The sequence below is a fragment of the Pecten maximus genome, chromosome 13 (genome assembly GCF_902652985.1).
Source record: "Pecten maximus chromosome 13, xPecMax1.1, whole genome shotgun sequence".
Lineage (NCBI taxonomy): Eukaryota > Metazoa > Mollusca > Bivalvia > Pectinida > Pectinidae > Pecten > Pecten maximus.
In genome coordinates this window covers 18151335-18178123 of record NC_047027.1, presented here as the reverse complement: position 1 = coordinate 18178123, position 26789 = coordinate 18151335, and the positions used below count along the sequence as shown (strand labels likewise).

Sequence of the window (26789 nt, the reverse complement as noted above, 5' to 3'; positions counted from 1 at the left end):
TGCTGCAACTACAGTATGGGCTGCGAGTATGCTGCTAGCATGCTGCATTTACATAGGTAAATTTGGGCCTTGATGGACCATGCTGCCAGTATGCTGCTAAAACTTTGCCAAATTCTATGTATGCTGCATATACATAGATTATTTAAGGTCAGGAAGGACCATGCCGCCAGTATGCTGCAAAACCTTTGCCAGGATTCTGCATGACATTAGTAGTTATAATGATAGCTCTCAAATGTCAAAACTTTCCCGAACGTCTGGTTTTATTATCTTTGCACTTTTTCAGGTGTTTTCATGTAATTGCATGTACTGTTCATATTGTGCCCTTGTTTTATCAATTCAAATTATAATATTCACAACCTAAGGAAGAATTGTTCTCGATTACCTATCACTGGCTAAGAAATTACTGAATAAAACTTTGATAGAATTGGAGAATGGAGCTAAACGTAAAATTTAGGCAAAACCCAAAATATATCAATAAACCTTTACTGCACGAGATCGGTGTTTGAAAGAGGTTCATGCAAAATATAACCATATTTCTATTAATGACTGAAGATAAAAACTGCAAAGCTTGGCCAATGGGCGAAGAATTATCACGTAATTACTATATTGACAAGTTCGTTACAGGGACACAAATATACTGAAAATAATGACACTCACTCGGCCTTTTGAACACTCAAACTAAAATGTTATTATTAAGAACAAATTAAGAAATAAAACTTACCAGAAAAGCATTTACAAGTTTGTTGGCTAAACTGGCCAGGTCTGCTGCTTCTAGGGTCAGAGATTCGGAGGCACAGGACGTTGTGTTACAAGGATCATCTGCGATCTGTACAACATACGTGGTGGTTCCGGCCGACCTCTTATGACGAGACAAAGTCTCTGTGATGGCTTCTCTGACCTTCACCCTACCCTCTGCTACCCCCACATACTGGGCCAATTGTTTTAGTATATCTGCTAATTCCAGGTCCTCAGACAATACTGTTGGGAGTGACATGTGGACAAAAACAGCCTTGGAGATTTAATATCGATATGTCCATCACCACACACAATCAGATGAAGAAGTTTGGCGCTCGTTTCATAGAAATTGGCCCCGCAATCATCACTAACTGTAGGGATATACTTATTTTTGTTGGTGGAGGTATCCATATAATACATTATTTCATCTTCCTCGTAGTAACTGTTCTTAGGCGCTTTGTATTCACCAAAGGCAAAAACGTCGATTCTGTTAGCTTTGACGTAGTAAATAGCAATCTTGAACTTGTGAGATATTTCTGAATGAAGCATGCTGAGACGCAGCCATTGTGGAGGGGTGCTTGTGAAGAATAATTTGTAAGATACATCTGAAAATAAAGCATAATTTATAGCATATTTAGGTGGCCTTTATCTATGGGCAGAGTTAGGCAGTCAAAATGGTCATCAGTTCGGCCATCGCTATGGTCACAAGTATGGCAATCATTGTGGCCACTAAGTTAGGCAATCAATATGGTCACTAGTAAGGGAATCATTATTGTCGCTTGTTAGGCAAACATTATTGTCACTAGTTAGGCAATCAATATGGTCACTAGTTAGGCAATCAATATGGTCACTAGTTAGGCAATCAATATGGTCACTAGTTAGGCAATCAATTTGGTCACTAGTTAGGCAAACATTATTGTCACTAGTTAGACGAGCATTATTATCACTAGTTAGGCAATAACTATGATTTATATTTAGGCAATCACTATGATCGGTCGTTGTCGTCGGGGAATCACTATGACCATTTGTCAGGCAGTCACTATCATAATGGTCTTTCATCGCGCAATCAATATGGTTGCTAATAAGGTAATTACCACTGTCACTAGTTAGGCAATAACTATGGTTTATATGTCACTATGATCGGTCGTTGTCGTCGGGGAATCACTATGACCATTTGTCAGGCAGTCACTATCATAACGGTCTTTCATTGCACAATCAATATGGTTGCTAATAAGGTAATTACCACTGTCACTAGTTAGGCAATAAATAAGGTCACTAATTAGGCAATCACTTGCTAAGCTAGGCAATCACTACAAAATTAAAATGTCCAAAGACCTGTATGTTAATGACACAGGATTAAAATTGATGTGGTGTAATTGACAATTTTATACTGCACTTGTTTTTGACAATTAAAATAATTGTATTGTTTTCTGGCTTGGTAGAATATTTAGACTATAAATTATCTTTATTGAAAACAACAAAATAAAAATCAAAGTCAAATAATTGGGATCAAATATAATTAACTAGATATCAGATAAGTTGATTCATCAACCTGGACTTTAAACACAGTCTAAGTAATGAACTAAAGGAATTAAATTAAAAACTTACCAGTTGCTACAACAATCGCAAATGTTGAGATGCGTTTTTGACACATATTTCCATAGCAATGTCCATGATCTTTTGGACCATTAATGAGGTCAAGGTAGCCAACCTTGGTGTCAGATTCTCCCAAGAGAGCAATTGGTGAGATGCGACGGGTCTCTGTGTCCGAGTCCATGCTCTCGATAATTACCATCTTATAAGTGTAATGTGTACACAGGTGAGCCTGCCATGCTGCATTCACTGTACAACTTGGGTCTCTAACGATTCCTGTTCAGAGGGAGGCAAGCAATAATGGAATATCTCTTTAAGAAATTTGTAAATGCTTAAGTTTTTGACATTAAAATATTTGGAAGGGTGTCTGTTAAAATCTGCCACTGGAATTTAAATGGTTACTTTATATTTAAAATATTTTTGTGAACAAAACTACATATTGATACCTCCTTTTTTAGTAAGTTATACATGAGCTTATCAATAATGTATATTAATTGGACACCAAACCTTATCCTGTATTAATGTACGCAAACTCATCACCTCTTCATCATTAAAGTAGAGGAGGATCAAAAATAGGACAACAACAATCTACAACTTATACAAACAACTAAAATAAACAACTAAATAACAACTAAAATAAACAACTAAAATAAACAACTAAAACAAACAACATCTAGAACAAACAACAACTACTAAAATAAACATGAAAAACAAACAACAATGAAGAATTAAAACAAACAACTAACAACAACAGACTCAAAGACAGAATAAATTTATGATTATCTCTCTACAGTAAATTTTTTATTTTGGTTATCCACTCTCCACATACACAGTTATTTATGCATAAGATAAGCTTTATGGTTCATTTTGAGAAATTTAAGATATATATGACCTTTGACCTAGAGGTAAAGTTTACAGTAACAGTATTTAAAAAGGAATAACAAATATTAATTTTTCAAACCTCTTTCTGTAGCCAGTTCTCTGGGATCAAGAATATTGCCGGTGTAGGTATCCTGTAGCATTGGTTTAGGTATTCTATGGTCACCAGAGCCTCGCTTTAGATCCTGGCCATACATCCACTCCGACATGGACAGGACAGTCCCACTCTGTCCCAGGAGACTTCCATCTCTGTCATGTATCATGACTTTCTTATGGCCGTCACACTCCATGTCCACACAGCTGGAAGGGTTCATTTGTCTGAAATATACAACAATCACATTATATGTCAACATCAATATCTTCAGTAATAATAAACACATTTTTGCCACAATCTTGTGATATATTTCAGCATGTTTTGTAATTTTTTGTCGCCTTCCACAGATCACTGATGAGCCCTAGAAGGACAAAACAGTTGTATGATGCAGTCTAATTCATTTTAGCTCTATTATATTTAACTCTCAATTGTATTTGAAAAGTGCTTATATTTTATGTGTCTTTTGAATAAGCCTTTGTTATCATTTCATGAGCAGCAGCTAGTCCCATTGTTATATATATTTCTTATTATTTCATGAGCTAGTCACATTAACCTAGACACACTGTTAAATACATTTGTTATTATTTCATGAGCTAGTCACACCTATAGTCACATAGTGAAATTAATTTGTTATTATTTCATGAGCTAGTCACACCTATAGTCACATAGTGAAATTAATTTGTTATTATTTCATGAGCTAGTCACATTAACCTAGACACACTGTTAAATACATTTGTTATTATTTCATAAGCTAGTCACACCTATAGTCACATAGTGAAATTAATTTGTTATTATTTCATGAGCTAGTCACATTAACCTAGACACATTGTGAAATAAATTTGTTATTATTTCATGAGCTTGTCACATTTACCTAGACACACTGTTAAATACATTTTGTTATTATTTCATGAGCTAGTCACATTTACCTAGTCACATTGTGAAATATATTTGTTATTATTAAAGAAAACATCATCAAATGACCTCAATGTACTTACTCCAACCTTGGTTTGTGAAAGTAGAGTAGATGATCTCCATTACTGCGATGTTCAGGAACTACCCGGACTCCTTGTACAAACGTAGGGTGAATCAGATCATCTGTGTTAGGACTTGTTGATATGGCCCGATCCTTGGAATTTGGACATTTGTTCAGATTGGCAAAAGTTGTACCTGAAAACATTAAATCTTATCCGTGTTAATCTCTTCTACAGACAGATATATAAAACAATTTCAATTTTGTCACAAATTGAAACTAATCAGCTTTTTTCTCTTACACGGACCAATATAATGTTTTATTAATTTAAAATTCTAATTTTGTCACAATTTACAATGTACAGTACTTGCAGTCCTATTGTGTACATACCTTTGATCTCCGTTCGTCCACCAATAGCGTTGTACGATGTACTGTCGAGTAGGGGCAGGACCGGACCTTCGTTGTGTGAGCTCGAGAATGATCCCGTAGTTACCCCAACATATCCCGTACCTTCTATCCGGAATGATCGACCGACATTTCTACTTAGTTTATAGCTGTAGTCAGTCTCATCAATCACATCATTTCTACAGTCAAAATTCTGTGACCTCAACACTATCAAACTATTGTTGACCATCAGGTACTTGTCGACCAATTCATGTGATAGAGCATTGGGAGAATGGACTAAGCCCCAGATTCCAACCCCATTGTCCAGTAGTGTCATGCCATCAAACTCCACACTAGCAGCACTGAAACAACATTAAAATCACATAAGATAAATATTAATTAAGTCGCCCAACTTACAAATCATGCTAGTATAGTGCAGGTATAATATTCTCTATGGGTGGGACAGGTACAATATTCTCCATGGGTGGGGCAGGTACAATATTCTCCATGGGTGGGGCAGGTACAATGTTCTCTATGGGTGGGGCTGGTACAATGTTCTCTATGGGTGGGACAGGTACAATATTAAAGTATTAAATCATTAAAATACTCAATTCGACTCAGAGTATCATTAATTACCACAAAGGCTGACAGTATTTGTGTACGAAACGTCATTTTCTGTACATTTTGGTATTACTTTCATTACTGGTAGGCACAAAAACTCATATTACCCTCATTCCAGCATAGATTTTATAAATAGAAATTTTCCATGCTTCTGATGTCCGAACGAAGGAATGCTCCTGTAAGATGTGTATCTACTCAGGTGGTTTGAATACACAAACATATGCATTTAACAAACTTCAACAGTCAAAACTTAAAATGTCCGCCTGTCGGCCATCTTGTTTTCTGTTCAGTCTCAAAACAGAATATGCACAACTAGGGACCATGGGGAACCTACAGATGAGAAAGTTTTGACTTGTGTTTGCAAGGACAATCTGTTTGACAGATGTTCACCCTTAAAATATTTTCAGTTATTTGATCTCTAAAACATCTAAATACCAAGGGTCAAAAGAAAGATCTGTAGAAAAATTATAAGTAGGAGTATATACCATTGACATATACTCAGCTGTTGCCCTTTGATCTTACCCAACATAGAACATTCCAAAATCCCAGTTCTTATAGGAAGTGATTCCAGTGTATCTGACACAGTCCACACCAGTGGGTTGTCCATCATTTGATGGGAAGAGGGCCACACCTATCAGACATGTATGGACCACGTTGTCTCTCCACGGGATGACGTCACTGTCACACGGATGTGGAAAGACATTTAAACACGTTCTCTGTGAGGATGAAACATGGTTCCCAACCATGACCAAGTCCATTTCTGTGAAGCTCTCGATAGATCCAGTGTAGTCGGAGAGTTTTGTGTCGTAACGGTTACCATAAGTCCCTCTCCACAGCATCAAACTCAGGAGGTTATGATACAGCATTGTATTGGACGATTGCGTTTGTATAGCTACAAAGAAGTAAAAAAAATGTTAAGTACCAAATCTATCCTCAAATAAGCCCCCTTCCGAAGCGTAAAATTTTAGTACTTATCCTCAAATAAGTCCCTCTCCCCTAGTCTAAATTTTAGTACTGTATTTATCCTCAAATAAGCCCCCTCCCCTAGTGTAAAAGTTTAGCACTGTTTTTATCCTCAAATATGCCCCCTCCCCTAGTGTAAAAGTTTAGCACTGTATTTATCCTCAAATATGCCCCCTCCTCCAGTGTAAAAGTTTAGCACTGTTTTTATCCTCAAATAAGCCCCTCCTCTAGTGTAAAGTTAAGTACCATATTTATCCTCAAATAAGCCCCCTCCCCTAGTGTTAAAGTTTAGCACTGTTTTTATCCTCAAATAAGCCCCTCCTCTAGTGTAAAGTTAAGTACCATATTTATCCTCAAGTAAGCCCCCTCACCTTATCTAAAATTTAGTACAGTGTACCATATTTATCCTCAAATAAGCCCCCTCCACTAGTGTGAAGTTAAGTACTATATTTATCCTCAAGTAAACCCCCTCCCAAAGTGCAAAAGTAAGTATAATATTTATCCACAAGTTAAGCACAATGTTTATCCTCAAATCAGCCCCCTCCCCTTGTGTAAAAGTTGAGTTCCATCTTCATCCTCAAATAAACCCCGTTTGTATAAGAGATTAGTACCATATATATCCTCAAATCAGCCCCCTCCCCTTGTGTAAAAGTTGAGTCCATCTTCATTCTCAAATAAACCCCGTTTGTATAAGAGATTAGTACCATATATATCCTCAAACAAGCCCCTCCCCCTACGTCAACGTTTTGTACCATATTTATCCTCAAATAGGCCCCACCCCTAGTGTAAAAGTTAAGAACCATATTTATCCTCAAGTTAAGTAATGTATTCATCCTCAAATAAGCCCCCTCCTCTTGAATGTGTAAAAGGTTATTTGTGAACCACTTTTAGCTAAACAAGAGGCCCAGGGGCCTTAACGGTCATCTGATTCTAAATTAAAACCCTTATATTATTGTAGTATGCATTCTCTGTAGCAAGTATATGGTGGCACTGTTGGCCATCATGTGGCCATCTTGGATATCTGACCGACCCAATAAATAATAACACTTTTTTTTTTTTTTTTTTTGAATTTTTTTATTTTTCAAGATTTTTTTCATAAATACAAAACATTTGAAACATATATGCACACACATTCTCACTCTTACACCCACAGTAGCTATACTCATGATTCATCATCATCATCATACATAATCAAACATCATCATCATCATCATATCAGCATCATCATCTTTATCATCATCTTACTCCTCATCATCATCGGTTCATCATCACCACCATCATCACCATCATCATCATCATCATCATACATAATCAAACATCATCATCATCATCATATCAGCATCATCATCTTCATCCATTCATCATCATCATCATCATCATCAAAAGAATCACACTTAATCATCATCATCATCTATCATGATATCATTATCCATACATAAATTATTATCATTTTTTTCATCACAATAAAACATCATCATCCTTATCATCACACAAAAAACATCATCTTCATCACGATTATTTTAAGCTTGAACCACAAGCCTCACATCTACTTAGATCATTTACATATTAATTAACATACATACATAACCTAACCTAAATTTATACAGAGTGAGAAGGAAGCAGACAGACATACCATCACACAGACAAGACAGACAGATAGACACAGACAGACGCACCATTACACAGACATACACACACACTTCGACACCAACAGACACACACATAGACGCACCATCACACAAGACAAAACAGACACACGCACAGACAGACGCATAACCGGACACACCATCACACATAGAACGCACACACACAAAGACAGACAAAAATAAACATGACTGAAGCATGGGAGAAAATTTCTTTAAATGGTTAAAATAAAAAGTAATGGAAAGGAGCTAGAACAGGCGATGTCAGTCTTTGGGGACCTAAAGCTATATATGCAAAGAGGAACTATCTTTTTCAGATGACTATAAATCTAGAACAGGTTTCCATTTCTTCCAATTGAGTTCAAATTGCCTTTTAATTTTCTCACTTTTACTGTAATTAATGTATTGTTGAATAGAAAAATGATCTTTGATGACATTAATAAGTGCATTAAGATTTAAAGAGTTGCTGAGACATCTAGTTTTATAAATATAATGCTTGATAAGAATTAAAATTTCGTTATCAACATTACTGCAGTACTGTGATACTATACCAAACAGGAAGGATTCTTTATTGTAAGCAAACGGAATTAAAAGTATATCAAGTAGTGCTTCAAATCTCTGTAATAGTGACTGAACCTCTTGACATTCCCATAAGCAATGCACTATTGTTTCACGCTCCATACAACATAAGTTACATAAAATACTAGGACTTAAGTTTATTTTAAAAAGGAACGTGTTTGTTACCAAAATATGGTGTATAATTCTCACTTGGAACCACTGTAATTTAGAACTTTTGGTAACTATAAAAGGAAGTTTGAATATTTTGGCCCATTTATTTTGATCAATAATGAATTCTTGGTTCCATTTTCTTGTTCCAGTAGGTATGGATATTGGCGCAATAAGGCATTTGTAAAAATCTTTTGAACCCTTTTCACTCTTAAAAAATATGTCAAATAGAAAAGGTATAAAAGGCTGTTGAGATCTTTGAATCAGGTAATCAAATTTTTTCAAAAAGCGCTTGATAGCTGAAACTAGTCCATGGTATTGGAGAAAATTTGCGTTTATAGTTCGAAAATTATGTCTGAACTCTTCAAAAGAAAGAAAAGCTAAATCATCTGAATCTTTAATTAAATCATTTATTGTTAATATGCCTACATCAAACCAGTTTTGATAAAAAACATACTTGTTGTTTACCTTGATATCATTATTATACCAGATGGGTGATTTTAAAATTGAGTCTGGTTTTGGAAGCCTAATAGAATCTGAATTATTAAGCCTATTTAATGATTTAAACACATCCCTCCAAAAAAAGTTTTTACAATTGGATCTACACAAATCAATATATTCCTTTCAACAGTTACATAGTTTTCTAAAATTAACATATGTATTTAAAATTAATTTCCACTTACCAGATGAGTGAAATAATCTTCTTACCCAACCTAACTTTAGAGAGTCAATAAAAGAATGAACATCAATCATCTTTAAACCCCCATCAATATAGTCTTGAATAACAATTCTTTTTTTATTTTATGACATTTACTATTCCATAAAAAATCCAGAATCAGAGAATTTAACTGGGCAATCATCTTTTCTGAAGGGTTTGGCAAAGTAATGAACAAATAGTTAAGTTGTGAAATCAACAGAGATTTAATAATATTAATCTTACCTAATGGTGTCAAATTCCTTCTTTTCCATAAGTTAATAACAGATTTAAGTTTTACAATTTTTTTGTCAAAATTCATTTTAGGAATTTTATCCAGATCAACAGAAAATTCTATCCCTAAGAAAGTGAAATTATGTTGTCCCCACAACAGATTTACTTCAGGCAAAAATGTTTCTTCACTATATTTCCTACTACCTATCCATATCACCTGAGATTTATTAGAATTAATTCTTAGACCAGATATCTTAGCATAAGTAGTTAGTTCAAAAATAGATTCTCTCAGCGACTCTTTAGATCCATCCAATATCAAACCTGTATCATCTGCATACTGTACATTTAGAATAGGAGAATTTTCAATATTAATTCCCTTTATGAGATTATTATTTTTAATTTTTGCAGCTAAAACTTCGGCACAGAGAATAAAAATGTATGGTGCAATTGGATCGCCTTGTCGACATCCACATTGAATCTTAATATGTTTTGATATGTTTCCACCTTGATTTATAGATGCACTTGCATTATTATGAAGAGTATTTATCCATTTCCTTATATCTTTCCCAAAGTTAAAATAGCCTAGAACCTTATCTATGAATGCCCATGAAACCGAATCAAAAGCTTTTTCGAAATCTACCATCAATAACATTCCTGGTATGTTGTGTTCCTCTGCATACTGCATTACATCATAGACCGTACGAATATTTTCCCCTATATATCTACCTGATAAAAACCCTGTCTGATCCTCATTAATAATTTTACCCAAAACTGCTCTTATACGATGTGAGATTACCCAAGAAGCTATTTTATAAGTTATATTTAACAGTGTGATAGGTCTCCAATTTTTTAAAAAATGTCGAGGTTTATCTCCCTTGGGAATACAAGTAATTATACCATGTCTTTGAGTTACTGAACATTGACTGACTGAAAACCCATAATTTAATGATCGAACAACAAAATGACCTAAATACTTCCAAAATACTTTAAAAAACTCAGATGTGAAACCATCAGACCCTGGACTTTTATTATTTTTCATCTCTTTCAGTGTTTTCCCAGCTTCATCAAATGTTATAATACCCTCTAGACTGTCAGAATCATGATTACTTAACCTTGACATGTTACAATTTTGGAGATGTGCTTCTAAATCTATATTTTCCACTTCCCTATATCTATATAAATTTTCATAAAATGACTGTACCTCTGATAAAATGTCTTCTTGTTTCGTTATAAAATGATCATGTTCTGTCTGTATTTTTGGAATAATTTTGGAAGTATAATTTCTGTTTTCAAGATTAAAAAAGTAAGAAGTAGGTTTTTCTCCCTCCTCTATCCATTTTGCCCTAGATCTAATGATACTACCTCTAACCTTTTTCAAACGAATAGACTCTAATTCTTTTCTTTTCTCATCTAATTGTGTATGATCAGGATTTGTTTCAGCCTCAGTAATTGCTATGAATTTCTTAATATTTTCCTCTCTGAGATTTAACTGCTTTTTCCTGTAAGAAGAATATGAAATAGATTTACCCCTTATTTCCATTAATAAAGTTTCTAAAAAAGTTTGATCATTTATGAGAAATTGAATATCACAATCAGGAATAAGATTTAGAGAATCAGGGTTATAAACAGGTAGACAATATTGTAATTTAATACTGTCAATACATTTTTTTACCAAATCAAGATAGTCTGATTCATATAATAAAGAGTTGTTAAATTTCCAAATACCTTTCCCTTTCTTAAATTTGTTAAAAGTTATAGTTAATAGAGGGGTAGAGTGATCAGACCTATAACCTGGTTCTATTGATGACTTATTTACACTTGACAAGAGAGATTCGGAGACAAGAAAAAAATCTAGTCTGGCCTGCTTTAATGGATTAGCACGCCTCAAAGTATAGCGCCTAGTATCAGGGTGGTGCTCCCTATAAAATAATAACACTTGGTCTGGACCATCTAAGGATCATTTCTGGTAAGTTAGAGCTGAATCCCACCGGTGGAATTTGAGAAGAAGTTTGAAATAGGTGTTGTTCAGGAAAACCATGATTGCGCAATCATGTTACAAAATGGCCGCCATTGCTGCCATGCCAAAGTTTTTACAAGGCCGAAAAAATAACAACACTTTGTTGGCACTCCTTCCTTAACATCCTCACCAATTTCGAGCTTAATGGCACCAGTGGAACTGGAGAAGAAGTTTAAAATGTGTTTTTTAAGATGGCGGATATGGCGGCCATCTTGCATTTCAGACCAATCTAAAAAATAACAACACTTGGTCGGGATCATCTCAGGAACATTTCAGGCAAGTTTCAGCCCAACAGCACTGGTGGAACTTGAGAAGAAGTTTAAAATGTGTTTTTGAAGATGGTGGTTATGGTGGCCATCTTGGATTTCGGACCGACCCGAAAAATAACATCACTTGGTCGGGATCATATCAGGATCATTTCAGGCAATTTTCAGCTCAATAGCACTGGTGGAACCGGAGAAGAAGTTTAAAATGTGTTTTCAAAATGGCGGCTATGGGGGCCATCTTGGATTTCGGACCGACCCGAAAAATAACAACACTTGGTCGGGATCATATCAGGATCAATTCAGGCAAGTTTCAGCCCATCAGCTCTGGTGGAACTTGAGAAGTAGTTTAAAATGTGTTTTTCATGATGGCGGCCATCTTGGATTTCGGACCGAACGGAAAAATAACAACACTTGGTCGGGATCATATCTGGATCATTTCAGGCAAGTTTCAGCTCAATAGCACTGGTGGAATTTGAGAAGAAGTTTAAAATGTGTTTTTCAAGATGGCGGCTATGGCGGCCATCTTGGATTTCGGACCGACCCGAAAAATAACAACACTTGGTCGGGATCATCTCAGGATCATTTCAGGCAAGTTTCAGCCCAACAGCACTGGTGGAACTTGAGAAGAAGTTTAAAATGTGTTTTCAAAATGGCGGCTATGGCGGCCATCTTGGATTTCGGACCGACCCGAAAAATAACAACACTTGGTCGGGATCATCTCTGGATCATTTCTGGCAAGTTTCAGCCCAACAGCACTGGTGGAATTTGAGAAGAAGTTTAAAATGTGTTTTCAAAATGGCGGCTATGGCGGCCATCTTGGATTTCGGACTGACCCGAAAAATAACAACACTTGGTCAGGACCATCTCAGGATCATTTCAGGCAAGTTTCAGCCCAATAGCACTGGTGGAACTGGAGAAGAAGTTTAAAATGTGTTTTTCAACATGGCGCTATGGCGGCCATCTTGGATTTTGGACCGACCCGAAAAATAACAACACTTGGTCAGGACCATCTCAGGATCATTTCTGGCAAGTTTCAGCTCAATAGCACTGGTGGAACATGAGAAGAAGTTTAAAATGTGTTTTCAAAATGGCGGCTATGGCGGCCGTCTTGGATTTCGGACCGACCCGAAAAATAACAACACTTGGTCAGGGCCATCTCAGGATCATTTCAGGCAAGTTTCAGCTCAATCCCACTTGTGGAACTTGAGAAGAAGTTTGAAATGTGAAAAGTTTACGCACGGCGGACGGCGGACGGCGGACAGCGCACGCACCCTTCGGGTCAGATGACCTAATAAAGACTGATGAACTTGAAAAAATGAATAAAGGGGTGTTTTTTAGTATGGATGACCAGCACAATCTTAAATATTATTTTCATGAGTTTTACACAATATTATTTAACAAACATAAAGATGATAACTGTATTACCTGTTCCAACAGTGTGGTATATAATGTTGTATTCAAACAGAAAATCAGGAGCTCCAAAAATCCCCACAGCAGTGCTAAATCCATCATGGAACACACAGTACTTGACAGAGCTGGGAGAGGAAGGCACACCAGCTGGGCCTGTGTCTTTATAAGTAATAGAAAATCGAGGGTCATAGGATTTCGTCCAGCCTTCTTGTCCGGTGTGGTAAAACTCTGTATTCTGAAGACGAGCATATCCTATAAAACATTAAGAATAATCAAACAGTGCCTGTGTAACACAATAATATATTTTATATATGTTAATCACTTTCAATGGCAAACAGGGAGCTACTTTCCAAATATCATGATTCTAGGTATTTCAGCAATGACCTTGACCTTGAATATGGATCAAGATCACTTGTTTCACATACTTAATTTGGTTTTCTACAGAAAGTTGTGGCCTTTAAGAAGGTGAAGGTCATTTCTTTTTGCAGACTTGCCCAGTAGGCTCATACCAGGAAGCTATACTTGCTAACTGTCAAGCCGCAGAAAAAGTTATTTGAAGGGAAGGTTGATGCTGAACACAAGAAAAGGCTATACATTACGGTACAAGACCACTGGCCGCTTGAATGAGTAAGCTGAAGCATTTAAATGGGAAAAATAACAAAAATTTCAGCCAAAAAAATGCCCATAGCACAAGTATGAAGTATGAACAGGTTGTGTTGGCCCACCTTGCCAAACCTCTCCGGAGTCTTTCTCCTCCCAGGTAGCTACTAGAACTCTCGCTCCAAACGACTCCTTGATTAAATCATCATAGTCCTCACTGATGATCTTTATATTTCGTGTAAGATCCCCGATTTCCGCTGCGATTGAGTAGGAGGTTCCATTAAAATTTTCTGCCCCAACTATAAAACAGAAGGTGGTAATAATAAATAAGTTAAACAACAGTGGATCAACTGTACCCGACTAACCGGTAATAATGCCTTTACAACACACTAACAAGAGGCCCATGGGGCCTGTATCGCTCACCTGTTTGGATTTGACCAAATGTCAAAATAATGTTCATGTTCAATTCCTTTTGTTTGTTAACCTCAAACAATGCTATTTATGGTTATAGTGTGGGGATCCCAACTGCTTTAAAGAAATAATGAAGTCCAGACTCTCTGAGTTTACAACATGCATTTATAACTTTATGACTAGTAGTGATTTAAAGAATTACCTCTATTTCCCATATGGGGCCCCGCCCCTTTTGCCCCTAGGGGGTCAGAGTCACCATTTATGCAAAATCTGTTCCCCTTCCCCCAAGAATGTTTCTTACCAAATTGGGTTCAAATCCATTCATAACTTTATGACTAGTAGCGATTTTAAGGAATTACCTCTATTTCCCAATTAGGCCCCGCCCCTTTGGCCCCTTGGGGGTCAGAGTCACCATTTATGCAAAATCTGTTCCCCTTCCCCTAAGAATGTTTCTTACTAAATTGGGTTCAAATCCATTCTTAACTTTATGACTAGTAGCGATTTTAAGGAATTACCTCAATTTCCCCATTAGGCCCCGCCCCTTTGGCCCCTTAGGGGTCAGAGTCACCATTTATGCAAAATCTGTTCCCCTTCCCCAAAGGATGTTTCTTACTAAATTGGGTTCAAATCCATTCATAACTTTATGACTAGTAGTGCTTTAAAGGAATTACCTCTATTTCCCATATGGGGCCCCGCCCCTTTGGCCACTTGGGGGTCAAAGTCACCATTTATGCAAAATCTGTTCCCCTTCCCCCAAGAATGCTTCTGACTAAATTGGGTTCAAATCCATTCATAACTTATGACTAGTAGCGATTTGAAGGAATTACCTCTATTTCCCCATTAGGCCCCGTCCCTTTGGCTCCTTGGAGGTCAGAGTCACCATTTATGCAAAATCTATTCCCCATCCCCAAAGGATGTTTCTGACCAAATTGGGTTCAAATCCATTCATAACTTTATGACTAGTAGCGATTTAAAGGAATTACCTCTATTTCCCCTATTGGGCCCCGCCCCTCAGGCCCCTTGGGGGTCAGAGTCACCATTTATGCAAAATCTGTTCCCCTTCCCCCAAGAATGTTTCTGACCAAATTGGGTTCAAATCCATTCATAACTTTATGACTAGTAGCGATTTGAAGGAATTACCTCTATTTCCCCATTAGGCCCCGCCCCTCAGGCCCCTTGGGGGTCAGAGTCACCATTTATGCAAAATCTGATCCCCTTCCCTGAAGGATGTTTCTGACCAAATCGGGTTCAAATCCATTCATAACTTTATGACTAGTAGCGATTTGAAGGAATTACCTCTATTTCCCCATTAGGCCCCGCCCCTCAGGCCCCTTGGGGGTCAGAGTAACCATTTATGCAAAATCTGTTCCCCTTCCCCAAAGGATGTTTCTGACCAAATCGGGTTCAAATCCATTCATAACTTTGACTAGTAGCGATTTAAAGGAATTACCTCTATTTCCCCATTAGGCCCCGCCCCTTCGGCCCCTTGGGGGTCAGAGTCACCATTTATGCAAAACCTGTTCCCCTTCCCCAAAGGATGTTTCTGACCAAATTGGGTTCAAATACATTCATAACTTTATGACTAGTATCGATTTAAAGGAATTGCCTCAATTTCCCCTATTGGGCCCCGCCCCTCAGGCCCCTTGGGGGTCAGAGTCACCATTTATGCAAAATCTGTTCCCCACCCCCAAAGGATGTTTCTGACCAAATTGGGTTCAAATCCATTCATAACTTTATGACTAGTAGCAATTTAAAGGACTTGCCTCAATTTCCCCTATTGGGCCCCGCCCCTCAGGCCCCTTGGGGGTCAGAGTCACCATTTATGCAAAATCTGTTCCCCTTCCCCCAAGAATGTTTCTGACCAAATTGGGTTCAAATCCATTCATAACTTTATGACTAGTAGCGATTTGAAGGAATTACCTCTATTTCCCCATTAGGCCCCGCCCCTCAGGCCCCTTGGGGGTCAGAGTCACCATTTATGCAAAATCTGATTCCCTTCCCTGAAGGATGTTTCTGACCAAATTGGGTTCAAATCCATTCATAACTTTATGACTAGTAGCAATTTGAACGAATTACCTCTATTTCCCCATTAGGCCCCGCCCCTCAGGCCCCTTGGGGGTCAGAGTCACCATTTATGCAAAATCTGTTCCCCTTCCCCAAAGGATGTTTCTGACCAAATCGGGTTCAAATCCATTCATAACTTTATGACTAGTAGCGATTTAAAGGAATTACCTCTATTTCCCCATTAGGCCCCGCCCCTTCGGCCCCTTGGGGGTCAGAGTCACCATTTATGCAAAACCTGTTCCCCTTCCCCAAAGGATGTTTCTGACCAAATTGGGTTCAAATCCATTCATAACTTTATGACTAGTAGCGATTTAAAGGAATTGCCTCAATTTCCCCTATTGGGCCCCGCCCCTCAGGCCCCTTGGGGGTCAGAGTCACCATTTATGCAAAATCTGATCCCCTTCTGCCAAGGATGTTTCTGACCAAATTTGGTCAAAATCCAATAAGAACTTTTTGACTAGTAGCGATTTGAAGCAAATGTTGACGGACGGACGCCGGACGCCGGACGCCGCACCATGGCATAAGCTCACCGGACCTTCGGTCCAGGTGAGCTAATAAAAGTGGCGAGTTTTATAAATGCATTTTCATTGACACCTTTCCATGTGAAATCAATAAAAGAAAACAAAACATTTTTTCTTCTTTAAAATAACGCTTCTCAGAAACATATGTTCATAAATAGTTTGTAGGTTATATTAATATTTCAGAAGAATTCAGATTCTTGCAATTATGATTCAAATAAACTTATTAGGTTGAAAATAGTAACTGTTACTTATAACACTGCCTGCATTGAGGATAAATGATATTTGTCCTATAGCCTCAAGGTTTTGTAGAAGTCATATGATGGTACAAGATTCAGATTTTGCTGCTTTTCTTCTAAAATATCACATGGAAGTAATGATAAACTTCTGTATGTTTTTTTTAATATTGTGATATCTTATTATTATATGCCTATTTCACCTTTAGTGAATGTTATCATCAATCTGATAAAGATATAGATGCTCATTCTTTGTTACAAGAACATCTAACAACATCGAGTAAGGGGGCAAGCTCTGGTGACCTTTGTTATCTCAATATTCACTTTCAGGTCAAATTGTCAATTTTTCGACGCCATCGATCTCACCCATTCGTTACATCATGCATCTGAAGCTAACCATTTCGGTACAGCATGTATATAGCTATATGCTTCTTTGGACAAAATGATCATGACTTGCAACAAATTGACAGATTATTCAAGTTTTGCACTCTAGTCATGCTATTTCGCACATAAAAAAACTACTTCAAAGATTCTGTAAGTAGTAATTTGGGTGATTAATCTAAAAGGTCATCCTGAGGTGACTTCTTATGCGATGTTGTTAGATGTTCATGTAAAGTAGCGAGAATGATCATCTAGATTTTAATTAGATTGTGTTATTATATTATTGTAGTCATCAAATTCAGCCCGTAACCTGTGTGACTGTAACTCAGCGCTGAGTCTAGTTCCAGGACTGTTGTCGCCCCATCGTTTATCACAGATTTTATGCGTCGTTTCTCTGCCTCCTTGGGATTGTACCCGGTGGCCGTGATCAGAACTTCATCGTTAACATGCCAGTCTGTTACTGTGGTTACCATGGTTACGTATGTGTCCCCAACAGCTGCTGATTTTCCTAGGGTAGTCCAGGGGATTTTAGGCCCGGTGCCATTAAGGGTCAGCCCTCCAAATGAGGCTGTAGGTTGAACAAATAAATTGTACGTAAGGTCTTTGAATGGGGTAACTTTAAAGATATCAACAGATCTTTATGAAACTCTCTTCATCTTACAGGGGAAATAATATGCCTAGTAAACTGTGCATTATTGAATTAATCTATCAAAGATCGATATACTGCTATTATTACACAAGGCAAAATTGAAAGCAGAATTATATTATTCAAAAATATTTTAAAGTATACATTGTTCAAAAATTCTTTTCAAAAAATGTTTAATTAAAATTCAATCTGTAGTGTATTTCATGTATCTAGTTTCAGTAAAGATACATGTATTCTAGATAAATCATTACACATTATATTACAAACTAATTAAACTTTAGGTTTGTGATTTCTGCTTCTCTATCATACAGTCATGAGTCTGTTTTACAGCGTATCAAAGAGGAGCAGAAATTACAAGTCTAATTTTAACTAGATTCCAGTAATTTATTACTCATTTCTGTTGTAATCAGTTTGGCATGATAAAGCATACAGACAGACTGTTATAGAACAAACCTAAGACTTTTGCGCCGATAGGAACATCAACACCACTGTCGCTGTAGTCAGTAAAATCAGGCGTTCTGTGACTGCCGAGTAACATGAGGGTTGCCTTGCCAACAAAAGGGTCATCACATCCGATTATAAGATGGCCGCCAATGATGACAATATATGTTGCTTTGATAGTGACTTCTACGTCAGCTTTATTAAGTACATTTAATGTTCCTCTAATAATCAGCTTGTTCAGTCGTGCTGTAGATGTTGTTCCCATGGTAACCCAGATACCTAAAACATGACCATTTATACATATGTGTCATTCAAGTTGAGGCAAAATGACATGAAATTTAATTCAGAATGATCATGTTTTTTCCATCTTAGAGGCAATTCTGATTTCAAAATTACATGAAATGTTAAATAGATTCTTTATATTGATGGGATATTTTTTTTCATTTTGAAGCAGGGATCTCTCATTGTGGTTCTCATTGAATAATATTATAAAATTGAATAATTCTATTGCAATTAAATTAAACATTGAATAATTCTTTTGTTATTTCACCGGAATTCCACTGGGATTCAATGGGATTTCACCGAGATCCCACTGAGATTCAATGGGATTTCACCGGGATCCCCTGGGATTCAATGGGATTTTCACCAGGATCCCATACCATGAGTGCCATTTTCTAAATTTTTGTGACAAGCAGTATATTACACTGTCGCTAGTATAGCATCTTAAGAATATAAATCTAAATAACTTTGAAAATGACAGAGATTAGCCATATTAAGTACTATTCAACAGACTAGCCTATCACTTTTGGAAATTGAAATTATTAGAAAATTAGATGCTTAAATTAAAATTACTTTTAAAAAATCAGAGAGTAACTAGCAGGAATTTAAAAGTACACAAACCCGCTTTGATCTCGACATCAGCACCTTCGCCACACTTCTTCTCTGTTAACTCATTACAGAACTGTTCCCAAGTTTTCAGTACGTGTGTACTGTCCGGCTCACAGCTGGGAGGGATGTTCCTCTTGTCTGGTGGTACACACCCATCATATACACACTTGAATGTGTTCATCACGATTGGGTGATCGTCAGAGTACACAATCGAGGAGGTTTTCACAGTCTCATCACGTAAAGACGAAACTTAAAGGAAATTAAACGATATAAACATGATACAATTATTATAGTTTAGACCATAAACCATAGAACTGACCTCACTACGAGTCCATAACTTATCATATTTCTTTTTTAGTTCATACTTTTAAGGTAAAGTTTTAATTTTCTAAGGATCAGAATCTGATCTAAATTTGTGAATGAAGAAAATAAAAAAAAGAGAAGATATTTTGAACATCAATTCAATTAAATAAAAAATAAATAATATTGTCTGGTTCATAATTTCTCACCATTTTCAAAACTGCAGAAATATGAATCATTGTTAAAAACCAAACTTTACATTTCATTTATTTCCATTTACAGTATACAGACTAATAGAATTTGTAACCTTTATTGTTTAAAGATTAATTTATCTCAGTTGATGGCTAACAGATTCTTTTTTTGTACATAACTGTATCAAAATTGCATTAACAGATAATTATGAACTATCAATAATAACAAATTTTCTTAAACTTCTTTACTTTTACTGAATTATCTCCCTTGTGACATTGCTTTCCAAATATTCTACAGTAAACTTGTTTTATCATATAAATACATTTGTGTGTATGAAATAATTCTAGATATATATATATATATATTTTTTTTTTTTTTAACTTTTCTGCTATATTCAATTAAATCCCCTATGGATATTACTTACAATACAGTATGCCTCAGATAAACAATTGGATATTAAATACATTATTTTTACCTTGCACGAGATGTTGCATAATAGTACCACTGTCAGATAATAGGAGACATAAAAATCTAGCTCATGATATTTTCCTGTCTTGTGTTCGAGATTTATTTTGTACAATAAATCCATTAAGAGTACTAATGATATGTATATCTACCTATATAACAAAGCCTCTTGGTGTCTTCGTCATAGTGCCAGGTGCCGTCCTTGTCTGATGCTGTCAAGGCCGACAGTGACTCCTCCCTTTCTGTTTCTCCATTGTATAAATACTTGTCTGGCCTGGCCCTCATGTTGTGACACAGAATCAGGTAGTTGACTGTATCATGACCCTGAAAATACATTCATGAGTGTAGAAAATGAAAATACATTTGGAATATATCGGAGCAGCTATTTTGTAGTAAAATAATTTGTCCAAGGAACACTTACCTACAAACTCAACCCAAGTTTACGCAATAATCGTAAACTGTAAACCCAGAATAAAATACTAGAAAGATGACTGTATTTTTTCTGTTCAAATTTCTAAGAGTTTTATTGAATGTTTGAAGCAAAAAAGTATTTTTGCATAAACTGAAACAGACTTTAATTTAATTTTTCTATGTATTCATTTTTCATACTTTCATTAATTTTAAGAATCCTGTGAGACACAAACAACAGAGCAGAGTCACATGGCATTCCAATGATGACAATCATTCAATCCTAGAAAACAGCATAAAAGAACCCTTGAAATTAACAAGTTACAACCTTTACAATGTCTTATATTTGTTGACATTGTGCCCTACATATAAATGACCCCTTCTTTGAGAACATTTTGATCAACTGCAAAAGATGTTCTTTACACAATAGATTTTTACTGTTTAGTGAAACGTGAAAAAAACCTCATATCAAACCTGATTGAAGTCATAAACCATTCCAGAATAACTAATGTTGTTCATGTGCTCCGTTTCGTTAAGTTCCAGAAGAATTCCGTCAGAGCTCTCCATTACTATCATGGCCCACCCTGGTTTATGTCCGAGGCATTTAGTCGTATAGGGACTATAAGAAGATCGTCCCAGATACGTCGCTTTAAGATGTTTCGCCTTGTTCGTCGAGGGACTAAAATCATTCAGTATAATCCGATAAAACTTTGTATCTACAGGACAGAGACACACTTCTGTATCACCGTAGTTGAACAGCTCATTGGAGGAAAAATCTTTGGTGCAGACGCTGAAACAATGTTGAATGTATTTAATATAAAGCAAGGCTAATCAGTATTTAAAAACTCATTGCAATCACAAAACTAAATATTGTACTTGCAAGACAATGGAACCAATAAATACATTGTAGATTAATAAGCAATAAAAGTTGAAGCTCTCTTCAATTTAATCTTTAGTTCATAGCTAGATTCAGTGTGTCCTTGACATTTGACCTTCAGACTTGGAACAAAATTTCCTTACAGGAACTTTTAACCAGAATGTGCTATATGTCAGCTCTAACAAACTTATGTGACTATGTTTGAATGGACATATCTCTCGATTCTGTTGTGGGGAAACAACAAGAGGCCAGTTTCATCAATATCACTTAACGGAAAACCTTAAAACTGTCCATTATAGGAAAGCATTACTGGAACAGAATTTAAGAAAGGTTCCTTAAATAAGATTTTTTCCTTAAATTCTTTAATTCTTTCCTATGAAAATTTAAGGAACATTAATATGAAACTGTGGAACGATCTCTTACCTGAGGAATGGTGGACTACAAACGACAAGTTTGCCAGCTTCCTGACTATCAGTTAGACTTCCATCCTCTTCGATTACACCAGCAAGGTCAGACGGAAACAGAATGCGCTGTTCAGTGTTATCAAAAGTGACATCCATCACCTTATGACTGTACCCGCCATTGTTACAGGTGTTGTCTGTACTGGTGAATGTGATAGCACTTGAGCCAAGGGTGTCGTAGTTAACAAACGTAACTCCGTCAATCATTCCACCTTTTCCATACGGAAAGACAACTCCATAAGTTGTAATTACAGCCGAGCCATCCCCAGCATCCCATTTAGGGTGTAAAGGGAGCGTGGAATCATATGCTACATACACGCCATCTTTAATATCTTGAGATACAATGCCGTGATTATTTGACATAATCGTTATTTCTGTTGCTGCTAACTCATTATGTAGAGAATGCAAATTTTTTAGGCAAAATTTGCCAATATAAGTAAATTCTGCAGCCTTTTTGCACAAATATGCTGTGAAATTCTCAAAATATGCCACTGAATTGGCACCATCATGAGTGACTTTCTCACTTGGAGTGTCATGAAGAACCCTAAGTCCATATCCTCCCATGGAGTGAGCAATATTGCCATAGAATTTCCTTAATGGGATATTACTCGGTTTTACATCCATTTCAGTCACTGCCTCATCAGTTTTTTCATGCATCTTATACCAGAACCCAAAGTTGTCTCCCCCTGCTGCCGTGTTGTGCTGTATAATGTTATCCAGATTTGAGATAAAATAGGCTGCTGGTGTGATATCCTCATTTAGCAGACGAGACGAAGCTTTGACGGATAATGCCAGATTATTTTGTATGATGTTTCCAGTCTCCATGCCATCCTCGAGGACAATCCCTCCACCCGTCACATCATAAATAATGTTTTTCTCTATTTGTAAATTGTTTGTAGCACGAATGTTTAAAGCCCGATTATATGTACTGTGAATTGCTGAGCCTCGAACATATGACTTTGACATGTCTCCGTTCATATGGAAGTGGATAGGATGTCGTCCATGATGGAATGCTTGTCCGGCATGCATGACTTCAGTGTTGTTTATGCGAACAATGACTTTATCACTGTCAGGTTCTGATGCATGGACCAGGATCTGTACTCCAAATTCATCAGATGAGACCTCAGCTCCGAATCTTCTACTGAAACACGCCTGTATCGCAAACTCCCCTGTGTAAGATAACATGCAAAATTGTCATAAATATAATCATTGATCCATTTAAAAATCATTTATATGCATTGAAAAAATAATTTGATACATAGAATCATCAGAGGTACAAAATTAATCAGAATGTAAGCCAATATTTGTGCAAGAAAATCACATATCATACGGGTTTGAATTAACTGTACCTTCTCGAAATCTTACCTGTACGTTATCTCACCTGTCAGAATTTATACCTGTATGAAATCTTACCTGTATGTTATCTCACCTGTCAGAATTTACACCTGTATGAAATCTTACCTGTATGTTATTTCACCTGTCAGAATGTATACCTGTATGATATCTTACCTTTACAATTATGCTATATAATAATACCTGTATAAAATCTTACCTGTATGTTATCTCACCTGTAATGAATTATACCTGTATAAAATCTTACCTGTATGTTATCTCACCTGTAATGAATTATACCTGTATAAAATCTTACTTGTATGTTATCTCACCTGTAATGAATTATACCTGTATAAAATCTTACCTGTATGTTATCTCACCTGTAATGAATACCTGTATAATATCTTACCTGTATGTTATCTCACCTGTAATGAATTATACCTGTATAAAAACTTACCTGTATGTTATCTCACCTGTAATGATTTATACCTGTATGAAATCTTACCTGTATGTTATCTCACCTGTAATGATTTATACCTGTATGAAATCTTACCTTGAACAAACCCTTCATTGCATGCCTGGACCTTTTCTGTAAGACTGTCATTATTACTACCAACAACCTTGACATTATGACTCAGAAGGCCAACCTCTGCTTGTACTTCAAACTCGTGACCCCCGTGTGTCAGTGTTACCCCCAAGTGTTCATGCTCCAGAGGCTTGGTCAAGGTCAATGTATGTCCATCCACAGATATTTCTTGAATTTTCCTGGATATTTAAAAAAGACGATGAATTTTCTGGGGTTGCCAATGTAATTAATTTAATTAAAGTGATAAGTTTACAGATCATACTGGCCAAAACGTTTTTCCTTGGCGAGGGAAAGGTAATTAAGGTAGCATTTAAATCAATTTCAAAAAAATGATAATAACAATAATCATAAGTTGAGGTTCTTATATACTGCTTTATCACAGGTATATAGTTGTCTCAAAGTGGTTCATCAATTATGATCCATGATAAAGCAAACTCTTATCTATTGCAGTTCAGTAAAAATACCAACAGGCGCTAATGCCCAGTTTTTAGTCCCCTGCTGATGAAATGTGGGGACTCTAGGTTTCCCCACCGTCCGCCTTGTACATACGTATGTAACGCCAAAGTTTCACAGCCCTCTAGGTTTATCATTCCACGAGTGATTTTGATAAAACTTCCCACAATGATAAAGGACCATATTAAATATCTCAAATGAGTTAAAGGGTTTTTGGTCGAAGTCAAGGTCACTGTTTCTATTTCTAGCGGGGACCAGTAGGGGACATGTATTGTTTTCACAATACCCAGTTTGCTTGTTGAGCATAAAATTGCTACAGCCTTCTGTGTTCATTATCTATAACTGTATTTCAATGTCTATAAAAATACCTTTAGATTACAATACTGTATTTATCCGCAAATAGTCCTCACAAATACGCCCCCTTATTCATTTTTGCAGATCATCAATTATAGTCCTCCCAAACATTAATATTAGACTTTGACTCCGGGAGTCAGTCGGCTTATCTGAGGATCAATATGGTACAAACAACTCTATAAAGCGGATCCTAGGAGCCTGTTATCCTCACCTTGTTTCCGTTTGCCCCTGGGAAGCTTTGTTGCCTGTAGTTGCTATGACGATCAGGTCACCTGGTGTCCAGTTGACAGGATCAATGAGGACAATTTGTGTGGCACCTTTTATTGTTGTTGTAGCTAGTTTTGTCCACGACGATCTGTGTATACCTGTGTGGACAGGAAAAGTTTAATGAATATTGGTAAAACATGTTCATACTGACATTTAACTCTCACTTCAATTAAAATGGAGCCAAACACAATCCAAAATACATGTCCATTACAATATCAAACCAAAGCAATGAATGGGAGAACAAATTCAATCTTGAAATTTGACTCCACAGCTATGATTAAATGAATCGAGAAGTCTTAAATTCTTTTAGGCCAAATTTGTGACAGTTCAATCTAATCACGTCACAGCAGGATATTTAAACATTTTTCAAAAGCTGCTTTAACAGTGACATATCATACAACTTTAATTCTGATCATGTGAATTGCTGTATACGAAATCATAATTGGTGAGGTCAATAATAAAGTTTATGTAACAAACCACTTGATTGGCCAGCTTAGTGATGATGGTCATGTGACAGATAATTTACTTTTTTCAGCAATCCATAAGAAAAACAATTAACCAATAACAGAACACTTTATACAATATAGACCAGAGTTTATCAGTAAAATGATAACATTAGGATGTACAGCTGCCACCATTTGAAGTCTTGATTCCGTTTTCATTTGTCAAAACATACTTGACTTTGGTTTGGGTTACTTCCCTTTAAACAATTCATAGTACTGTTAAGTACATGAATTGCATTTTACAGTTTACATATTTGCTGAATTTTCAGACTATTATTGACAAGAAGCATGTGACAGGAACATATGGAAACAACAGAAATATGAATGATAAAAGGACATTTTACCTAGATTATGAACTGTGTAGGAGTTGTCTCCCTTGATTTCAGATAGTCAAGATTTATTTATCTATTTATTTAAGCCAAATTGCCAAAGATTTTAATAAGTACATTTGTTGGATATTCTAAATGTTTCATTATCATAAAAATTGTATAAGCATTTTTATCTTATGGTGAAAGAATAGTCATTGTTTGATAAATGGATTTGGTTACCATGGAGATCCAGAGTTCCTTCTCGGAGAGCTAGGACCTTGGAGCCATAGACAGGTAGTAGTTCTGGTCTAAGGTAATGACCGTGTAACATGATAGTAACATAACTCATGTACGGCCTCTCTTCAGTGCCAACCTGTCAAAGGGATCCAATCAGTTAGAATATACAACAAATATAGATTAACACAGAGAAGTAAAGTCAAAGACAACCCAGTTCTACAGCAAGATTACATACACACTGCACTATAATGAAAAATTATTGAAATGGATTATCTTTTCAATTTTCAAATTTTCTTATAAACTTTCTCTCAAGTTAATTGCCGGGCAATGATATATAATTTATATATAACAGCATCTCTTCGGATTAATGATTTTAATAACGTTAATTGCAAAAATCATGATGCAAGTATAAGTTTCTATCACATGGTTCAATATACACATTTTATTGATAACTTGGTGATATATGGATGGAGCTTTATACATACAGATTTCATTATCTTGTTCAGTGATGTTCTAATTTCATGGACAATATGAACAAAATACGATATCATGCTTAAGATATAGTGCTAAATGTGCTCCATCAGAAATATAAAATAAAGCAGTTTGAAATTTATTCTGAAATACTTTGTCAA

The 26789-nt window shown here is 36.3% G+C and overlaps 1 protein-coding gene and 1 long non-coding RNA gene across 2 annotated transcripts; both read right to left on the bottom strand.

The window, feature by feature from the left end:
* Positions 1-844: 844 nt before the first annotated feature.
* LOC117340513 (fibrocystin-L-like) lies at positions 845-23302 on the bottom strand. Its single transcript, XM_033902273.1, has 14 exons — positions 22080-23302; positions 21254-21569; positions 20524-20695; positions 19427-19663; positions 18539-18805; positions 17750-18007; positions 13955-14128; positions 13245-13481; positions 5799-6168; positions 4662-5017; positions 4297-4468; positions 3290-3525; positions 2344-2604; positions 845-1340 (listed from the first exon to the last, which is right to left on the bottom strand). The coding sequence occupies exons 1-14, from the start codon at positions 23300-23302 to the stop codon at positions 955-957; spliced, it is 4665 nt and encodes a 1554-aa protein (XP_033758164.1). The 3' UTR covers positions 845-954.
* A 705-nt stretch (positions 23303-24007) lies between these two features.
* Positions 24008-26256, bottom strand: LOC117341067. The gene is made up of 3 exons (XR_004535545.1): positions 26161-26256; positions 25054-25207; positions 24008-24214 (listed from the first exon to the last, which is right to left on the bottom strand). It is a non-coding gene; the product is annotated as an uncharacterized LOC117341067 (long non-coding RNA).
* Between the last annotated feature and the right edge of the window lie 533 nt (positions 26257-26789).

Excerpts from the sequence above, each read along its gene's own strand:
- LOC117340513 (XM_033902273.1), bottom strand. The coding sequence starts at position 23,302 with ATGTTATCTTACACAGGGGAGTTTGCGATACAGGCGTGTTTCAGTAGA. Across the intron at positions 21,570-22,079 it reads TGTAGTCCACCATTCCTCAG|CGTCTGCACCAAAGATTTTT; the intron begins GTAAGAGATCGT and ends ACATTGTTTCAG. Across the intron at positions 5,018-5,798 it reads TTTGGAATGTTCTATGTTGG|TGCTGCTAGTGTGGAGTTTG; the intron begins GTAAGATCAAAG and ends ATGTTGTTTCAG.